This window comes from Chiloscyllium plagiosum, chromosome 13 (assembly GCF_004010195.1).
Source record: "Chiloscyllium plagiosum isolate BGI_BamShark_2017 chromosome 13, ASM401019v2, whole genome shotgun sequence".
Taxonomy (NCBI): Eukaryota; Metazoa; Chordata; class Chondrichthyes; order Orectolobiformes; family Hemiscylliidae; genus Chiloscyllium; species Chiloscyllium plagiosum.
In genome coordinates, this window is record NC_057722.1 from 10,880,599 (window position 1) to 10,897,591 (window position 16,993).

Below are 16,993 nucleotides of genomic sequence, written 5' to 3' on the forward strand. Positions count from 1 at the left end.
AGAATGGGCCAACTTTTTATAGTTACAGCCTGCATCCAAATTAAGACTATAAGACCACAAGAAACAGGAACAGTAGAAGGCCGTTTGGCCCATCAAGTTTGCTCCACTATTCATGGTTTTATACTTCTCATGCCTACTTTCCTGACTTTTCCCCACAACCCATAAAAGTCTGCAATCTTAGCTAGCATGAAAAATGTCAAACTAAACAAAAAAAATTAAGAAATTTAATTTCAAAAGTTTCTGCAAGTTTAATGTGCAGAAGACTGAACTGGCTTAGACCTAACCATCCATACAGGGAATCCTACACTTACATCCCTCGATATGTTACAAGTTCTCTGGACTCTCCCAATGCCTCATCCACAGGAAGCTGAACACATTGTGATGTTAACTGCACCAACAATGCACTAATTCAAAGATGTGCAAGTTAGGTGAATTGGTCATGAGAAATGCAGGGTTACAGGGATAGGGTTGGGGAGTGGGTCTAGGTGGGATGCTCTTCGGTGGGTGAGTGTGGTCTCAGTGGGCTGAATGGTCTGCTTCCACACTTTAGGGATTCTATGAGGTAAATAGATGGGCTGAAGAAGGCTTGGCCCTGAAGTGGTAACAAATGGTAGTCTCTAATCAGGGAGGCCACTAAACGAGGTCTCTTACCTAGGAAGAGATTTGGGAAGAGGACAAAAAGCAGCCCATTACTGGAACAAAACAGAAACAGAGTTGCAGCATCTGGAGGCAGATCTGCAGCAGGTCCACGTTGGTTAGAAGAGTCAAGGCAGAGAGGTAAACAATGGGGAGGCATGGCGCAAGGTCTGAGAGGAGTAGGAAAGTAACAATCTGACAGCTCAGGAATTGTGGATGCTCAGTATGAGTAGCAAGTGGAACCAGCATTGGTCTCCTGCAGTCTGCGTGTGGAAGGTTGATCAGAAGCTGAACAAAATCAATGCTAAGATAATGTAGCTGGAGAGAAGCTGTTGCAATAGGTTCACCAACCAGACGACACAAATTCACGACAATTGCTTAGAGAATCAAAGGTATATGAGAAATATAGAAAATAGGAGTAGGCCATTCAGCCCTTTAACACTGTTCTGCCACTCATTCCGATCATAGCTAATCTGCCAACTCAGAGTCATATAACATAGAAACAGAGCCTTCAATCCAACCCATTCACACCGATCAAGTTTCCAATCTAAACTAGTCCCACTTGCCTGTGTTTTGCCCACATCCCTCTATTCACATACCTGTCCAAATGTCTTCCAAGTGTTATAACTGTACCTAAATCTACCACTTCCTCTGGCAGTTCATTCCACAAAATGTATGTGAAAATGTTGCCCCTCAGGTCCTTTTTAAGTCTTTCTCCTCTCACCTTAAAGTTATGCCCTCTAGTTTTGAACACCCCCACCCTAGGGAAATAGCCTTTGCTATTCATCTTATCTATGGCTGTCAAGCGCTTATACATCTCTATAAGATCACCTCTCAACTTTATATGCTCCAGTGAAAAATATTCCAGCTTATCCTTATCACTCTAACCCTCCAGTCCTGGGAACATTTTGGTAAATATCTTTTGAACCCTGTCCAATTTAATAATATCCTTCCTTTTGCAGAGCAACCAGAACTGCACACAGCACTTCAAAAGTGACATCACCAATATTCTGCACAACCTCAACATGACATCCCAACTGCTATACACAATGGTCTGAGCAATCAAGGTAAGCATTTGAGGTATTTTAGGTGTTGCAGATGATTTCCTCGAATCCCAGGAGCAGCAATTACTGTTCCGTATGCTGTTGCATTGTTTTGGAATTTTGGGGGATGGAAATGATCAAAACAACATCACTTCAAAAAGGAGGAAGAGAAACAAAGGCAGTGACCACACGGTCAGAGAAAGAAGCCCACACTGCTGTCCGACACAGCAGTGAATCTGCACAATTACTGCCTTTGCTGTTTGAGTTCAAGTACCTCTGGACATCGGAATGTGTCTAGGAAAAAATTAACAAACAGCGAAATTCACAGCTGACCTTGGAGGACCCTGTGTGGGAGAGCTCACAGCATAAGAGCAGATAAGTGCATAGTGTTTAAGTGTAATCTTGCTGTAAATCTACAATAGTGAGAGAATGGGCTCTTTCTTGATTATATGTTTTATTGAGATCTATCTCTTGATTAAATGTTGAAAATATAAACCATAAGTATTAAGTTAGCCTCGAGCAGTTTTTTGTTAGAGCAATAAGTTAGTGCTTTTTTCTGGGTCTGTGGATTGTTAAGGAGCAAAGATGGCCTTTGGTAGTGATGTGCTCTTCCTGTCAGATATGGGAGTTTAGGGAGAGTTTCCATGTTACTGGTGATTATGTCTGGAGGAAGTGTCTTTGGTTGCAAATCCTATCAGGTCAAATGGATCGATTGAAGTGGCACCCTCTGTGTGAAAAAATTGCCCCATAGGTCACTTTTATATCTTTCCCCTCTCACCCTAAATCTATGCCCTCTTGCTCTGGACTCCCCGACCCCAGGGAAAAGACTTTGCCTATTTACCCTATCCATGCCCCTCATAATTTTAGAGGCAAAAAAGAATTAACAGGAGCTACAGGTGTGATGGATGGCAGTTATAGGGAGGGAGAAAGCTGCAGATGTGGTCAGATAGATAGGTTAACTCCAGGGAAGCAGATAATGTAGGAGTCTCCTGTGGCTATCTCCATCTTAAACAAACAGACCGTTCTAGGAAATGTAGGGGGGGTGAAGGACACAGGGGAATGTAGCATGAACAGCCAGGTTTCTGGTAGCGAGAATGGCTCTAATGTAATGAGGGGTACGTCAGGTTCCAAACAATCGATTGTGATAGGGGACCCTATGGTCAGAGGTACAGACCATAGGGTCCCCTATCACAATTCACAGCCGACAGTGAAACATCAGTATGATATATTGCCTCCCTGGTGCCAGGATCAAGGATATCTCAGAGAGGATGCAGAACGTTCTCAAAGGGGAAAGGGACCAGCAAGGGGTCATTGTACACATTGGAACCTGTGAGATAGGAAGGGAAAAAGACGAGATTCTGAAGGAAGAATATGGAGAGTTAGGCAGGAATTTAAAAAGGAGGTCCTCAAGGGTAGTAATATCTGGATTACTCCCGGTGCTGCGAGCTAGTGAGGGTAGGAATAGGAGGACAGAGCAGATGAATGCATGGCAGAGGAGCTGGTGCAGGGAAGAAGGGTTCACACTTTTGGATCATTGAAATCTTTTCTGGGGTAGAAATGACCTAAGAAGGAGGAATTGCATCTGAATTGAAAGGGGAATAATATACTGGCAGGGACAATTTGCTAGAGCTGCTTGGGGGTATTTAAAATAGTAAGGCGGGGGATGGGACCCAGAGAGATAGTGAGGAAAGATTTCATTTTGAGACTGGTACATTGAGAACAAAGGCAAGTCAAACAGTCAGGGCAGGCAGGAACAAAGCAGAGAACAAGGCAGGACTGATAAATTAAACACCATTTATTTCAATGCAAGAGGCCTAACAGGGAAGGTAGACGAACTCAGGGCATGGTTAGGAATATGGGACCTGGATATCATAGCAATTACAGAGACCTGATTCAGGGGATGGACAGGACTGACAGCTTAATGTTCCAGGGTACAAATGCTATAGGAAGGACAGAAAGGGAGGCAAGAAAGGAAGGAAATTGGTGTTTTTGATAATGGATATTGCTGTACTACTGCTGTACTTAGGGAGGCATATTCCTGGGAATATATCCAGGGAAGTTATTTGGGTAGAACTGAGAAATAAGAAAGGAATAATCACCAAATTGGGATTGTATTATAGACCCTCCAAGAGTCAGAGGGAAATTGAGAAACAAATTTGTAATGAGATCTCAGTTATCTGCAAGAACAATAAGGTGATTATGGTAGGGGATTTTAACTTTCCAAACATAAACAGGGACTGTCAAAGGTTTGGATGGAGAGGAATTTGTTAAGTGTGAACAAGAACATTTTCTAATTCAGTATGTGGCTGTACCTACTAGAGAAGGTGCAAAGCTTGACCCACTCTTGGGAAATAAGGCAGGGCAGGTGACTGAGGTGTCAGTGGGCAAGTACTTTGGGGCCAGCGACCATAATTCTATTAGTTTTAAAACAATGATCGGATCTAAAAGTTGAAATTCTAAATTGGAGGAAGGCCAATTTTGACAGTATTAGGCAAGAACTTTTAAAAGTTGACTGGGGGGAAATGTTCGCAGGTAAAGGGACAGCTGGAAAATGGGAAGCCCTCAAAAATGAGATAATGAGAGTCCAGAGACAGTATATTCCTGTTAAGTGTGAAAGGAAAGGCTGGTAAGTGTAGGGAATGCTGGGTGACTAGAGAAATTGAAGTTTTGTTTAAGAAGACAAAGAAAGCATATGACAGATATAGACAGCAGAGATCGAGTGAATCCTTAAAAGAGTATAAATGTAGTAGGAAATCAGGAAGGCAAAAAGGAGACATGAGATAGCTTCGGCAAATAGGGTTAAGGAGGATCCAAAGGGATTCTATAAATACAATAACACGGTAACTAGGGAAAGAATAGGGCCCCTCAAAGATCAGCAAGCCAGCCGAATTGTGGAACCGCAGGATATGAGGGAGATACTAAACGAGTATTTTGCATTAGTGTTTAACGTGGAGAAGGACAAGGAAGATATAAGAATGTGGGGAAATAGACGATGACATCTTGAAAAATGTCCATATTACAGAGGTGGTGGTACTGGATGTCTTAATATGCATAAAAACGGATAAATCCCCAGGACCTGATCAAGTGTACCCTAGAATTCTGAGGGAAGCTAGGGAAGTGATTGCTGGGTCCCTTGCTGAGATATTTGGATCATCGATACTCACAGGTGAGGTGCCGGAAGAGTGGAGGTTGGTTAATGTGGTGCCACTACAGTATTTAAGAAAGATGGTAAGGAAAAGCCAGGGAGCTATTGACCAGTGAGACTGACACCAATGGTGGGCAGGTTGGTGGAGGGAATCCTGAGTGACAGGATGTACATGTATTTGGAAAGGCAAGGACTGTCGGAAGCTGAGGGGTGACCTTATAGAGGTTTATAAATTATGAGGGGCATGGATAGGGTAAATAGGCAAAGTCTTTTCCCTGGGGTCGGGGAGTCCAGAACTAGAGCGTATAGGTTTAGGGTGAGAGGGGAAAGATATAAAAGAGACCTAAGGGGCAACTTTTTCACACAGAGGATGGTACGTGTATGGAATGAGCTACCAGAGGATGTGGTAAAGGCTGGTACAATTGAAATAGTTAAGAGGCATTTGGATGGGTATATGAATAGGAAGGGTTTGGAGGGATATGGGCCGGGTGCTGGCAGGTGGAACTAGATTGGGTTGGGATATCTGGTCGGCATGGACGGGTTGGACCGAAGGGTCTGTTTCCATGGTGTACATCTCTATGACTGATTAGGGATAGTCAACATGGTTTTGTGCGTGGGAAATCATGTCTCACAAACTTGATTGAGTTTTTTGAAGAGGTCACAAAGAGGATTGATGAGGGCAGAGCAGTGGACGTGATCTATATGGATTTCACTAAAGTGTTTGACAAGGTTCCTCAAGGTAGACTGTTTAGCAAGGTTAGATCTCATGGAGTACGGGGAGAACTAGCCATTTGGATACAGAACTGGCTCAAAGGTAGAAGACAGAAGGTGGTGGTGGAGAAGAATTGTTTTTCAGACTGAAGGCCTGTGACCAGTGGAGTGTCACAAGGATCGGTGCTGGGTCCACTACCTTTCATCATTTACATAAATGATTTGGGTGTGAGCATAGGAGATATAGTTAGTAAGTTTGCAAACCTCACCAAAATTGGAGGTGCAGTGGACAGTGTAGTAGGCTACCTCAAACGGGATTTTGATCAGATGGGCCAAAGAGCCGAGGATTGACAGATAGAGTTTAATTCAGATAAAAGTGAGGTGCTGCATTTTGGAAAGGCAAATCAGGGCAGGACTTATACACTTAATGGTAAGGTCCTAGGGAGTGTTGCTGAATTAAGAGACCTTGGAGTACAAGTTCCCAGTCCCTTGAAAGTGGAGTTGCAGGCAGATAGGACAGTGAAGGTGGCGTTTGGTATGCAATCCTTTATTGGTCAGAGCATTGAGTATAGGAGTTGGAAGGTCATATTGCTGCTGTACAGGACATTGGTTAGGCCATGGTTGGAATACTGCTTGCAATTCTTGTCTCCCACCTATCAGAAAGATGTTGTGAAACTTGAAAGAGTTCAGAAAAGATTTACAAGATGTTACCAGGGTTGGAGGATTTGAGCTATACAGAGAGGCTGAATAGTCTGGGGCTGTTTTCCCTGGAGTGTCAGTGGCTGAGGGGTGACCTTATAGAGTTTTATAAAATCAAGAGAGGCATGGGAAGGGTAGATAGACAAGGTCTTTTCCCTGGGGTGGGGGAGTCCAGAACGAGAGGGCATAGGTTTAGTTTGAGAGGGGAAAAATTTAAAAGGGACCTAAAGGGCAACTTTTTCACACAGAGAGTGGTGCGTGTATGGAATGAGCTGCCAGAGCAAGTGGTGGAGGCTGGTACAATTTTAACATTTACAAGGCATTTGAATGGGTATATGAATAGGAAGGGTTCAGAGGGATACGGTCCAAGTCGCTGGCAAATGGGACTAGATTAGGTTTGGATATCTGGTCGGCATGGCCGAGTTGGACTGAAGGGTCCGTTTCTATTCTGTACCTCTATGACCCTATGGTAAATGCCCTCTTAACACAACATCTACCCATGATGCAACTTTCAAAAAACTATGCACCTGACCCCCTCGATCTCTCTGTTTGTCAATACTACCCAGGGCTCTACCATTAATTGCATAAGTCCCACCCGTTGAGAGTTTCACCAAAATGCAATACCTCACATTTATCCAAATCAAACTCCATCTGCAACTCCTCAGCTCATTGGCCCAATTGATCAAGATTCCTTTATAATCTTACATAACCTTTTTCACTATTGACTATTCCACCAATTTTGGTGTCTTCGCAAATTTACTAACAATGCCTCCTAAATTCTCACCCAAATCATTTATACAAATGACAAACAAAAGTAGACCCAGCACAGATCCCTACAGAAAACTGCTAATCACAGGCCTCCAGTCCAATAAAAAAAATCCCCCATCACCATCCTCTGTCTCCAACTCTCAAGCCAATTTTGTATCTAATTGGCAAGCTCTCCTTGAATCCCATGTGATCTGACTTCACTAATTAGTCTACTATGTGGAACCTTGTCAAAGGCTTTACTGAAGTCTATGCAGATAATGTTATCACTCTGCCCTCATCAATCTTCTCAGTTACTTTCTCAAAAAACTCAATCAAGTTTGTGAGATACAATTTCCCACACATAAAGCCATGCTATCCCTAATCAGTCCTTGCCTTTCCAAATGCAAGTAAATCCTCTCCTTCACAATCACCCCCAACAACTTACCCATCACAGATGTCAAACTCACAAGTCAAGAGTTCCCAGACTTTTCCTTACAATCTTTTTAAAGACATGGACAACCATTCGCCACCCTCCAGTATCTCACCCAGGGCTCAAGATGATACAAATATCGCTGCTAAGGGCCACACAACTTCTTCCCTTACTTCTTACAATGTCCTGGAAAAGACATGATCAGGTCCTGGAGATTTATTCACCTTTATGTTTTTTAAGACCTCCAGCACTTCTTCTGTAATGGGACTGTTTTCAAGATATCAAGATGTATTTCCCTGAACTCCCTAGCCTCTATTTCTTTTTCCATAGTAAAAACTGATGCAAAATATTTGTTTAGTATCTCTCCCATCTCCTATAGTTTCAAACAAAAATAACCTTGTTGATTTTTAAGAAGACCTATTCTCTCCTTATTTGCCTTTTTTGCTCATAACGTACTTGTAGAATCTCTAAGGGTTATCCTTAAACTTACCTGCCAAGGCTATCTCATATCACCTTTCTGCCCTCCAAATTTCCTGGAAAATTGAGCTGCCTGTGCTGTCCCTCCCTCAGCCAAGTTTCCGTAGTAGCTATGATGTCCTAGTCCCATGTTTCCATACATGCCCTGAGTTCATCTGCCTCACCTGCAAGATTCTTTGCATTGAAATAAATGCAGTTTAATTCTTCAGAGTCACCTCATTCTGACTTGCCCTTGCCTGCCTTTTTTGAATTAATTTGCTCTTTTTTTAAATTCAGAACCATTTGCATTTGTCTTTCTATTCTCACTACTACTTAGGACGTCCCCACCTCCCTCCCTGTTAGTTGTAAGGCTCCCAAAGAACATGAGCGAATCTCCCCACCAGGATGTTGACCCCTTCCAGTTCAGGTCAAACCCATCCCTTTTGAGGTCTTTTCTGCTGCAGAAGAGATCCAATGATGCAAAAACATGAATCCTTGTCCACTGTACCATTTCCTCAGTCATTGATTTAGCTGCCCTATCTTCTACCTTCTGAATTGTTAACTTTGAAGTTCTGCTTTTCAACCTTTTACCTAACATCTGACATTCACTCTGCAAAGCCTCAACCCCTTCTCCAATTGTGTCATTCTTACCAATGTGTACAACATCTTCAGGCTTCTCACTCTCTCTTTTGACAATATGCTGCAACCATTTTGAAACATCCTTGACTAGGGAGGCAACATACCATCCTGAATTCACACTCAAGCCTGCAGAATCTCCTACCTGTACCCCTGACATCAGAGCCCCTCCATAACAATTCTTCATCAAACCCCACTTAACAGAAGATTCATTCTTGGTGCCCAAGATTTGGCTGTCATTTCTATTTTCTACTGAGATACTATCCTCAACAGTACTCAAAAAGGTACATTTCTTTGACAGAGGAATAACCACAAGAGACTCCTGAACTACCTTCCTATATCTCCTGACACTGATCAAACTAGTTCCCACATTTCCCCCATATTTTTTGATCCCTTTAGACCCAACTGTTATATCCAACTCCTCCTTAAAATGATGCAATTTTTGGACACAATTGCTTCCACAGGCTCACAACTTTCTGGGTGAAGAAATTTCTCCTCATCCCAGTCCTAAATAGTCTACCCTACATCCTTAGACTGTGCCCCGTGATTCTGGACTCCCCTATCATGGGAACATCCTTCCTCAGTCTACCCTGCCTTGTCCTGCCAAAATGTTACAGAGTTTTATGAGATTCTCCTTCATACTTCTGAACTCCATTGAATATAGTTTTAACTAATTCAACCGCTCCTCATACATCAGTCCCACCATCCCAAGAGGAAAAAAATCTCTTTTATGCAGCTTGTCGTTAGAATCTTGAATGCATTGCCTGACAGTGTGGCAAAGGCAGATTCAGTCACGCCTTTTGAAAAGAACTAGATAATTATCTGCAGAGAAACAAAAAAAAATCCAGGGCTACAGAGAAATGAGTCTGGCTTTATTGGTCTTGTAGAGAGTAGAGATGGATATAAAGCGCCAGTGGTCTCCTGTGAATTGTAATTATTCTAATGACTTTAGATGGTTATAACACATGACAAAGATCATGTGTTATAACCATCTAAGGCATCACCATCTGCAGGGGTCAACGTGAGGAATTCAGACCATGGTACATGATGTAGATCAAGATTCCAGATCTGTTGGTGCTTTCTTTCAAAATTAAATCAGATGAAATTTGCAATATGTGGTCGATCCAAGGCTATTAGAATTGAATGACACAGCACCACCGTGTGGGGTCAATGGCTAGGTGCAAAAAGATATAATTCACTATGATTCTCTGCAGTGTCAAATGTTGCAACTGGCATGTAACTGCAACACAATAGACTGCTGCAGTGAAAATAAAAGTTTCATTTACCACTTCATTTTACAGCAAAAGTAGATTATTACCTCGATATTTCCAGAGGAATATGTAAGGGATCCTCGATATTATTCATCTAAATGTTTGACTGAGGAGATATTATGACTGAGCAGCTAAAGAAACTGCAATGCAATCTCAAAATAGCCTTTGTATAAGACTTACAGAAAGCATCAAAAGTCCTTGAAGTAAATATCAACATCACAATTGTAATGGCCAAGGTAGAAGGCTGACCTAAGACCTAAAATCTTCTCAGTATTTATCACCAACATTCCATGAATGTTCATTTAATTTAACACAAACCTGTGACAGTCCTCTGCCCCTCAGTAAGGCTGTTCCACCACTGATTCACCTAAAACACAACAATAATTGAATTTCAAATATGAGAGCAGACTTGGCACAGTGATAATGCCACTGTAAGCAATATAGATGCATAAAATCATAAATAGATGTTAACCGATTAAGCTAATAACTAAAGTTGGTGGCAAATGGATTTTCAATGTCATCAAATCAGGGATCATTATTTTGAACTTGAAAGAATAGAGTACTTTCTAAATGGTGCAAGACAAGAAATAGTGGAGTTTCTAGGAGAGTGGGGTCCGTGAATGCAGATCATTTAAGCATCATGGACAAATACAAATAACATTCCAAAAGACAAAACAGAGTGCTGTCATCTCTATCTGGGAATTAGAATAAGAGGTAGAATCAGTGATTTAGATATGGAATGTTCGAGTTAGACCATTCTTGAAGCACTGGGTACCAATGTGGACAAGTTTACCTACAAGAGACAAATCATCTTGACTTTGAATTATAGCTTCTTTCCTTCACTGTCACTCGATCTAAAACCTGGAACTCCTTTCTTAACAGCATTGTGGGTTTACCTACACTACAAGGACTGCAATGGTTCGAGGCAGCAGCTCGCTACCACCTATTCCAGGGCAACTAGGAATGAGCTGGCCTTGCCCACGATGCCTATATCCCATAAGTGAATAAAGAAGCTCAAGGATATGAGAAATTTGGAAAATTCCTCCACAAATTGCTAGTTCTTAATTAATTGACAATTGTTAATTGTAATTCTAAACTTCATAGATCCATGTTATCCAAGGACATTAAAGAATATGGAGCAAAGGTGGGTATGTGCAGTTTGATTACTGATTTAATTATTGTTGCCTCACTCACAGGTAGGACAGGCTCAAACTATTAAATGCTCCACCCCTGTTCCAGTGCTGCTACTGTGAATCATACAAGCCCTTTAATAACAGAAATTCTCTTATTAAAGTTTATATCTCTCATATCCTAATTTTCTCATTAAAGCTTTAAAAAGCACATTCTCCTGATATCTGAATTCCTTCAAGATAACTCATTACTCACTCTTACCAACTGTCAAATCAAAATTCCAGACTCTAAAATCTTCCCCAAAACTCATCCCATTTCTATCCCAGTCTTTCCATCAAAGTTCAACATTCTTGTACCCCATCACTGCTAAAATATTTGTGCCCCAATTCTACAACTGACACTCACCATGTTTGCATTCTAACTCCACCAAAGTTCACCTTTATCATACACTAACTCTAACCTCAAAACTTACTCATGCTGTTCCTTGACTGTCCCATAAAAACTCATTCCTATCATAGCCCAACTCTCCTTTAATATGGAAAAATGTCCAGGTCATTCCACACAGGCATCATCTTCTCCAAATGAGATGTTCAACTGGGCTACCAGTAAGCTGATTGACCATAAGAGTTATCAGACTCTATTCATTCTGTGTGTTTGCATTTTTAGGCTTTTTGCTAAGGTATTCATCTTGTGCTCAGCAACAAAGACCATTCCTAGATGCATGTCATTGCTCCCCAAAAATAAATTTTCAGCCAATCTCTTGTAAAGCCATGGTGTTGATCAGGAGACCCTATTATTTAAACTTCAGGAAGCTACAGTATAAACTTTCTCTCAACTTGGGCTGTCATCTACTAAGCAGAACTAGCAGGTAAACAGTAAACAAATACAGAGATGTCTACAGAGGTTAATGCTGGACAGAACATACCAGTTCAATCAATCCATGTTATAAGATATAGATATGGAATTAGCTCTTCAAGGCTGCTCTGCCATTCAATCATGGCTAATCATGCTTCTCAACTCCATTCTCTTGCCATTTCCCTGTAACGCTTCATACCTTTCCAAATCAAGAACCTACCTATCTCTGTCTTAAGTATTCTCAATGACTTGGCCTCCACACCCTGAGAATCACCAATCTTTGGCTGAAGAAATTTTTCCTCATATCACTTCCAAATGGACATCCCTTCAACCTGAGGCTGTGCCTCAGGCCCTAATCTCTCCTACTAGTGGAAAAATCTTCCCCACTTCCACTCTATCAGGCCTCTCATTATCCTGTCAGTTGCAATCAGAACCTCCTCACCTTTCTAATCTCCATCAAGTACAGATCCAGAGTCCTCAATAACTCTTCATATGACAAGCCTTTCAGCCCTGCGATCATTCTTGTAAATCTCCTCCGGACCCCTTCCAATGGCAGTACATCTTTCCTTAGATATGGGGCTCACAATTTTCCAAGTGCAGTCTGACCACAGCCTTACACAGCCTCATCAGCACATCTCTGCTTGTTTTCTAGTCCTCTTGAAATTAATGCAAACATTGCTTTGCCCCTTCCTAAATGTCAACTTAATGAGAATCCTGAACTAGGACTCCCACGTCTCTTTGCATTTCAGATTTCCAAAGCCTTTCCACATTCAGAAAATAGTCAATTCCTCTATTCCTCCTACCTAAATGTATAACTTCTCACTTTGCCACACTGCATTCCATCTGCCACTTTTTTGCCCACTCACCCATTGGTTCAAGGCTGCAGCCACCCCAATTCCTCAACACTACCTATCCCTCCACGTACCCTTGTGTCATTTGCAAACTTATCAACAACGCCTTCAGGATTTACCTTTCTTCCAATAGTCTTACGTAAATTTACTCATTCTGTTCCTTTTTTTTATTTCCTTCATTCATCTATCCGATCTAATCACATTTTCTGACAAGTTTTCTGGCCTCAGCAACTATCCCAGAAGTGAATTGCGTAGTTTCACAACTCTCTTTGCAAAGGAATGTCACCTTCCCTCCATTTCAGTCATAGAGTCATACAGTCCCACAGCATGGAGACAGGCCCTTTGGCCCAAACTAGTCCATGCCGACCAAAATGTCCCACGCTAATCCCATTTCCCTGCACTTGGCCCATATCATTCTAAACCTTGTCCAAATGCCTTTTAAATGTTGTTAATGTAACCGCCTCAACCACTTCCATTGTCAGCTCATTCCATATGTGTACCATCTCCTGTGTAAAAAAAGTTGCACCTCAGGTTCCTTTTTATTCTTTCCCCTCTAACTCTTGCATTTCATATTGTATTTATTGCCCTTTGTTCTCAGCTCAACAACTGAGAACACTGTGATTCTATCTCCCCTTTTATTATTTTTAACACTGTTCTATCATCTTGCAGTCTGCATTTGTACATTTCAAAATGACCCAAATTATGGAACCTTTCTGCAGATTTGTACTTTCTCATACCAAGCAGCATCCTAGGATATTTGTCTGATACATATTGTAAGGTCTTAATATCCTTCCTATTATGTGCAAATCAATGATAACCTCAGTACTATAAGTGAAGTCTCAGTTAGTTCATTGTTATTTCATCATTACCTCTTAACTTTAATACTGTATATCTTTCATGATAAAAACTAATAATTTGCTAGCTATTTTTTTAAACCAGCCTTCATAATTGGAGTTTACCTTTATTACCCACTTGAACCTCCATTCCTTCTGTTAATCCACAATGCAGTCCTTTCTGCTATTACGTGTTTCGTCAACGCAAATCGGCTGTACCTCAATTGATGAATAGGTGAATGTTATTTATAAAATGCAAACTTTTGCATTCATGTGTTGGTTATTACACGATTCCACCGCTAATTCTTTAAGAATTATTTTTATTACGCAATTTATTATAGCGCAAGGTTGCACAAGATTGCAACTATCATGTTATCACAAAAAGGACTGTATTAGCTTCTCCATGCCACTGTATAGCCCACCTTCCCACCTCATTATATTCCCCCTGCAACTTCCTCGTGTTTTCTACAAACTAATGTTTGTATTAATTGCACTTCAGCATTGGCACATTGACATCATTCTCTCTCGATCTATGTCAGAATAGCTCACTTGTATAATGAACAGCATTGCCCCTATATTTAAGCCTCACTGGACACCAGTGACCTCTGGATAATTGCTTTCAACTATTACCCTTGCACTTACTCCTTTCTAATCACTTTTATTCTAGTTTTGCAACTAATAATTTCATGTCCCTTCATTTTCTGATAGTTTGTGAAAGCATTTACTCAACTTAATATAACAGGCCTGTAATTACCTGCATTAGCTCTGCCTCCCTTTTTAAAAATGGTTGCTATACCTGCCACTCTCCAGTCCTCTAGCACACATCCATTCTCAATAGAGCCCTGATAATATAACAATACAGAAAATGCAGAATAACATTAACAAGCAAAACTAATCCTCACAAATACAAAATAAAAACTGGTCCAATGGTAATATACTCAGCAGAACTAGATGGAGGATTAATGTCCGTTAAGTAATAATCTTTGCTAACCATCTCACAAAGACTCTGCCCTACCTCTGAGGTCTCAGAACAATTCCGCAACTGGGAGCATTCCACCCCAAGACAATCCCCAAATACACTTTCCAGTCCAATCAGAAACAAAAGAAATCAAATTAAGTTTCACTTATAATTGCAAATTGCTGTCAAACAATCACTGTAATTCATAGATGATGCTTCTGCGTCTGGGATCAAAAGATCTTGTTGCTGGTTCATTCATAAAGCAGGATAAAAGATATCAGATTACTTTTCAGCACTGACTTGAATGCTGTGGGTTCAAGTGTCACTGTAGAAACTGGAGCACAAAGGTCCAGACTGACATTCCCATTGCTGAAGGAGTCTTTCAGATGATAAGCTAAGCCAAGGCCATATCTGTCCTCTCATATGTACATAACACATTCCACTTCACTACATGAACAGCAGAGAAGTTCTCTCTGGTTTCTTGGCCAATATTTATCTGTCAACCAGCACCACTAAGATCAGATTACCTGGTCACCATCACATGTATGGAATTCTGCTTTGCACAAAGTAGGTGCTACATTGCCTATCAGTGACTATATCTCAAAAATACCATTATGCCCCTCCTCTCCCCAAAATCACATATACTCCTTTGGGATGTCTGAGGTTGTGACAAGTTTTACAGAAATGCAAATTTTTCTATTTCTAATACAGTATACACAAATTGTTTTTCCTCACCTACTTGTACATTACAGCCAAAGAAAATGAGTGCCTGAAGAACTAATGGCCTTTGCCAGTAAAAGCATTTGTTTCTCCAAAACACCATACCTGACTATGATGACCTCTACATACAATGATTTGGATATTGTATTTTTTTTTAAACAAATCTCTTAAGAAATGTTATTATACACCTCTGCAGGTGAGACTTAGACCTGGGTCTCCTGGCTCAGGGGCAGGGACACTACCATTGTAGAGTGATTTCCCTATTTAAGTGACTATTAGCTTCCTAATGTTTCCTAAAAAGTTATTAAAATTCAAGTACTTGTTCTTGATTCGTACTGTGATTGACATTTGCAGCTCAAACACAATAAACCTGTTTGAATTTGGGAGCTATTAAGCCAAACACAACTTCAGTACTGTCCTAGTTTTTACATGAAAGGATTTCCATTGCAAACTGTTTAGCCAAAGGTAATATATTGTATTTCTGCATTCACCACTGTCAAGTCAACTGGCATTCATTGGGTCCATTCTAATCAATGTTACCTACACTCACTAACTCAGTAGAGTGCTGATCTAATGATCTTCTAGGAGAAAGTGAGGACTGCAGATGCTGGAGATCAGAGTTGAAAATGTGTTGCTGGAAAAGCGCAGCAGGTCAGGCAGCATCCAAGGATCAGGAGAATCGCGATTCCTGAAGAAGAGCTCATGCCCGAACATCAATTCTCCTGCTCCTTGGATGCTGCCTGACCTGCTGCGCTTTTTCAGCAACACATTTTCAGTGCTGACCTAATGATACCTTAATGTTCCGTGAAAACCAGCTTTCAATCCACAGCATATAAGCACAGTTCTATGGTTGCAGTGACATTCTCTTTGGCCTAACAAAGTGGTTGCATCATCCTGCCTTCCCTTACTGTGGTGATTCTAAAACAGCTCATCCCATCCCCCAGGTAATAAAATCCATAGAAATCAGGTGCTTATAACTCAAAAGAAATTTGAATTTTGTTTTAAATACTGTGAAGTTTCGCAAACTTTTACCTGCTTCCTGATATCACCAGCTTTGGGAGGGTGATGCTTTTCCAGCCAATCCAATCGGAGCTCATTGAAGTAACTTTGAACTCTAGATTTGAGAGACTCATACTGCCAGATGGCTGCCACCCCGAATGAGGATCCTGTAAACTAAAGAAGTTACTGATCAACGTCTAGCTGATAATTCAGTTTAATACATAACACCATCACTAGATCAGCCCTTTTCAACCTTATACTGTTCTGTTACAGGACAAGGGCAATACTGCAATCCACTGGGTAAAATACTAAGGTTTGCAATACGTGTTACAGGACAAATAGCCCTTGATCTACAAAGCAGGATACCTGGCAAAGAGCCCAGGCCCACAGTGTGGGATACTAGCTGAAAAGCCAGCATCGGACCTCACAAAGATGGAATAGGAGAGAAGCTGAAATAAATCAATACGTCTAAAATGCATGATCATCACCCGCCAGGGGTATTTTCAAATTTGCCTCCAACTGAGAAAACTCCAATTGCACCCAGGATCGATGCTGTTGACATTCAAAGTTCACAATGATGACCCACGGATATTTCCATTGGATAAAATAAGCATAAAATTAAAAATAGGAGAAAGTGAGGACTGCAGATGCTGGAGATCAGAGCTGAAAAATGTGTTGCTGGAAAAGCGCAGCAGTCAGGCAGCATCCAAGGAGCAGGAGAATTGACGTTTCGGACAAAAGCCCCTCTCTACAGGAATGAGGAGGGTGTGCCAAGCAGGCTAAGATAAAAGGTAGGGAGGAGGGACTTGGGGGAGGGGTGTTCGGAATGCGATAGGTGGAAGGAGGTTGGGGTGAGGGTGATAGGCCGGAGA

At 41.3% G+C, this 16,993-nt stretch overlaps 1 protein-coding gene across 2 annotated transcripts in view; it reads right to left on the reverse strand.

Moving 5' to 3' along the window:
* The window catches only part of LOC122555753 (presenilins-associated rhomboid-like protein, mitochondrial), a 34,028-nt gene that overhangs the window by 9,755 nt on the left and 7,280 nt on the right, over positions 1-16,993 (reverse strand). For both annotated transcript variants that reach the window (XM_043701840.1, XM_043701839.1), the window contains exons 3-4: positions 16,155-16,295; positions 10,093-10,141 (exon numbers count right to left, since the gene is read on the reverse strand). In XM_043701840.1, the coding sequence (XP_043557775.1) occupies positions 10,093-10,141; positions 16,155-16,295 (190 nt within the window). The remainder of the gene's footprint in view (positions 1-10,092; positions 10,142-16,154; positions 16,296-16,993) is intronic.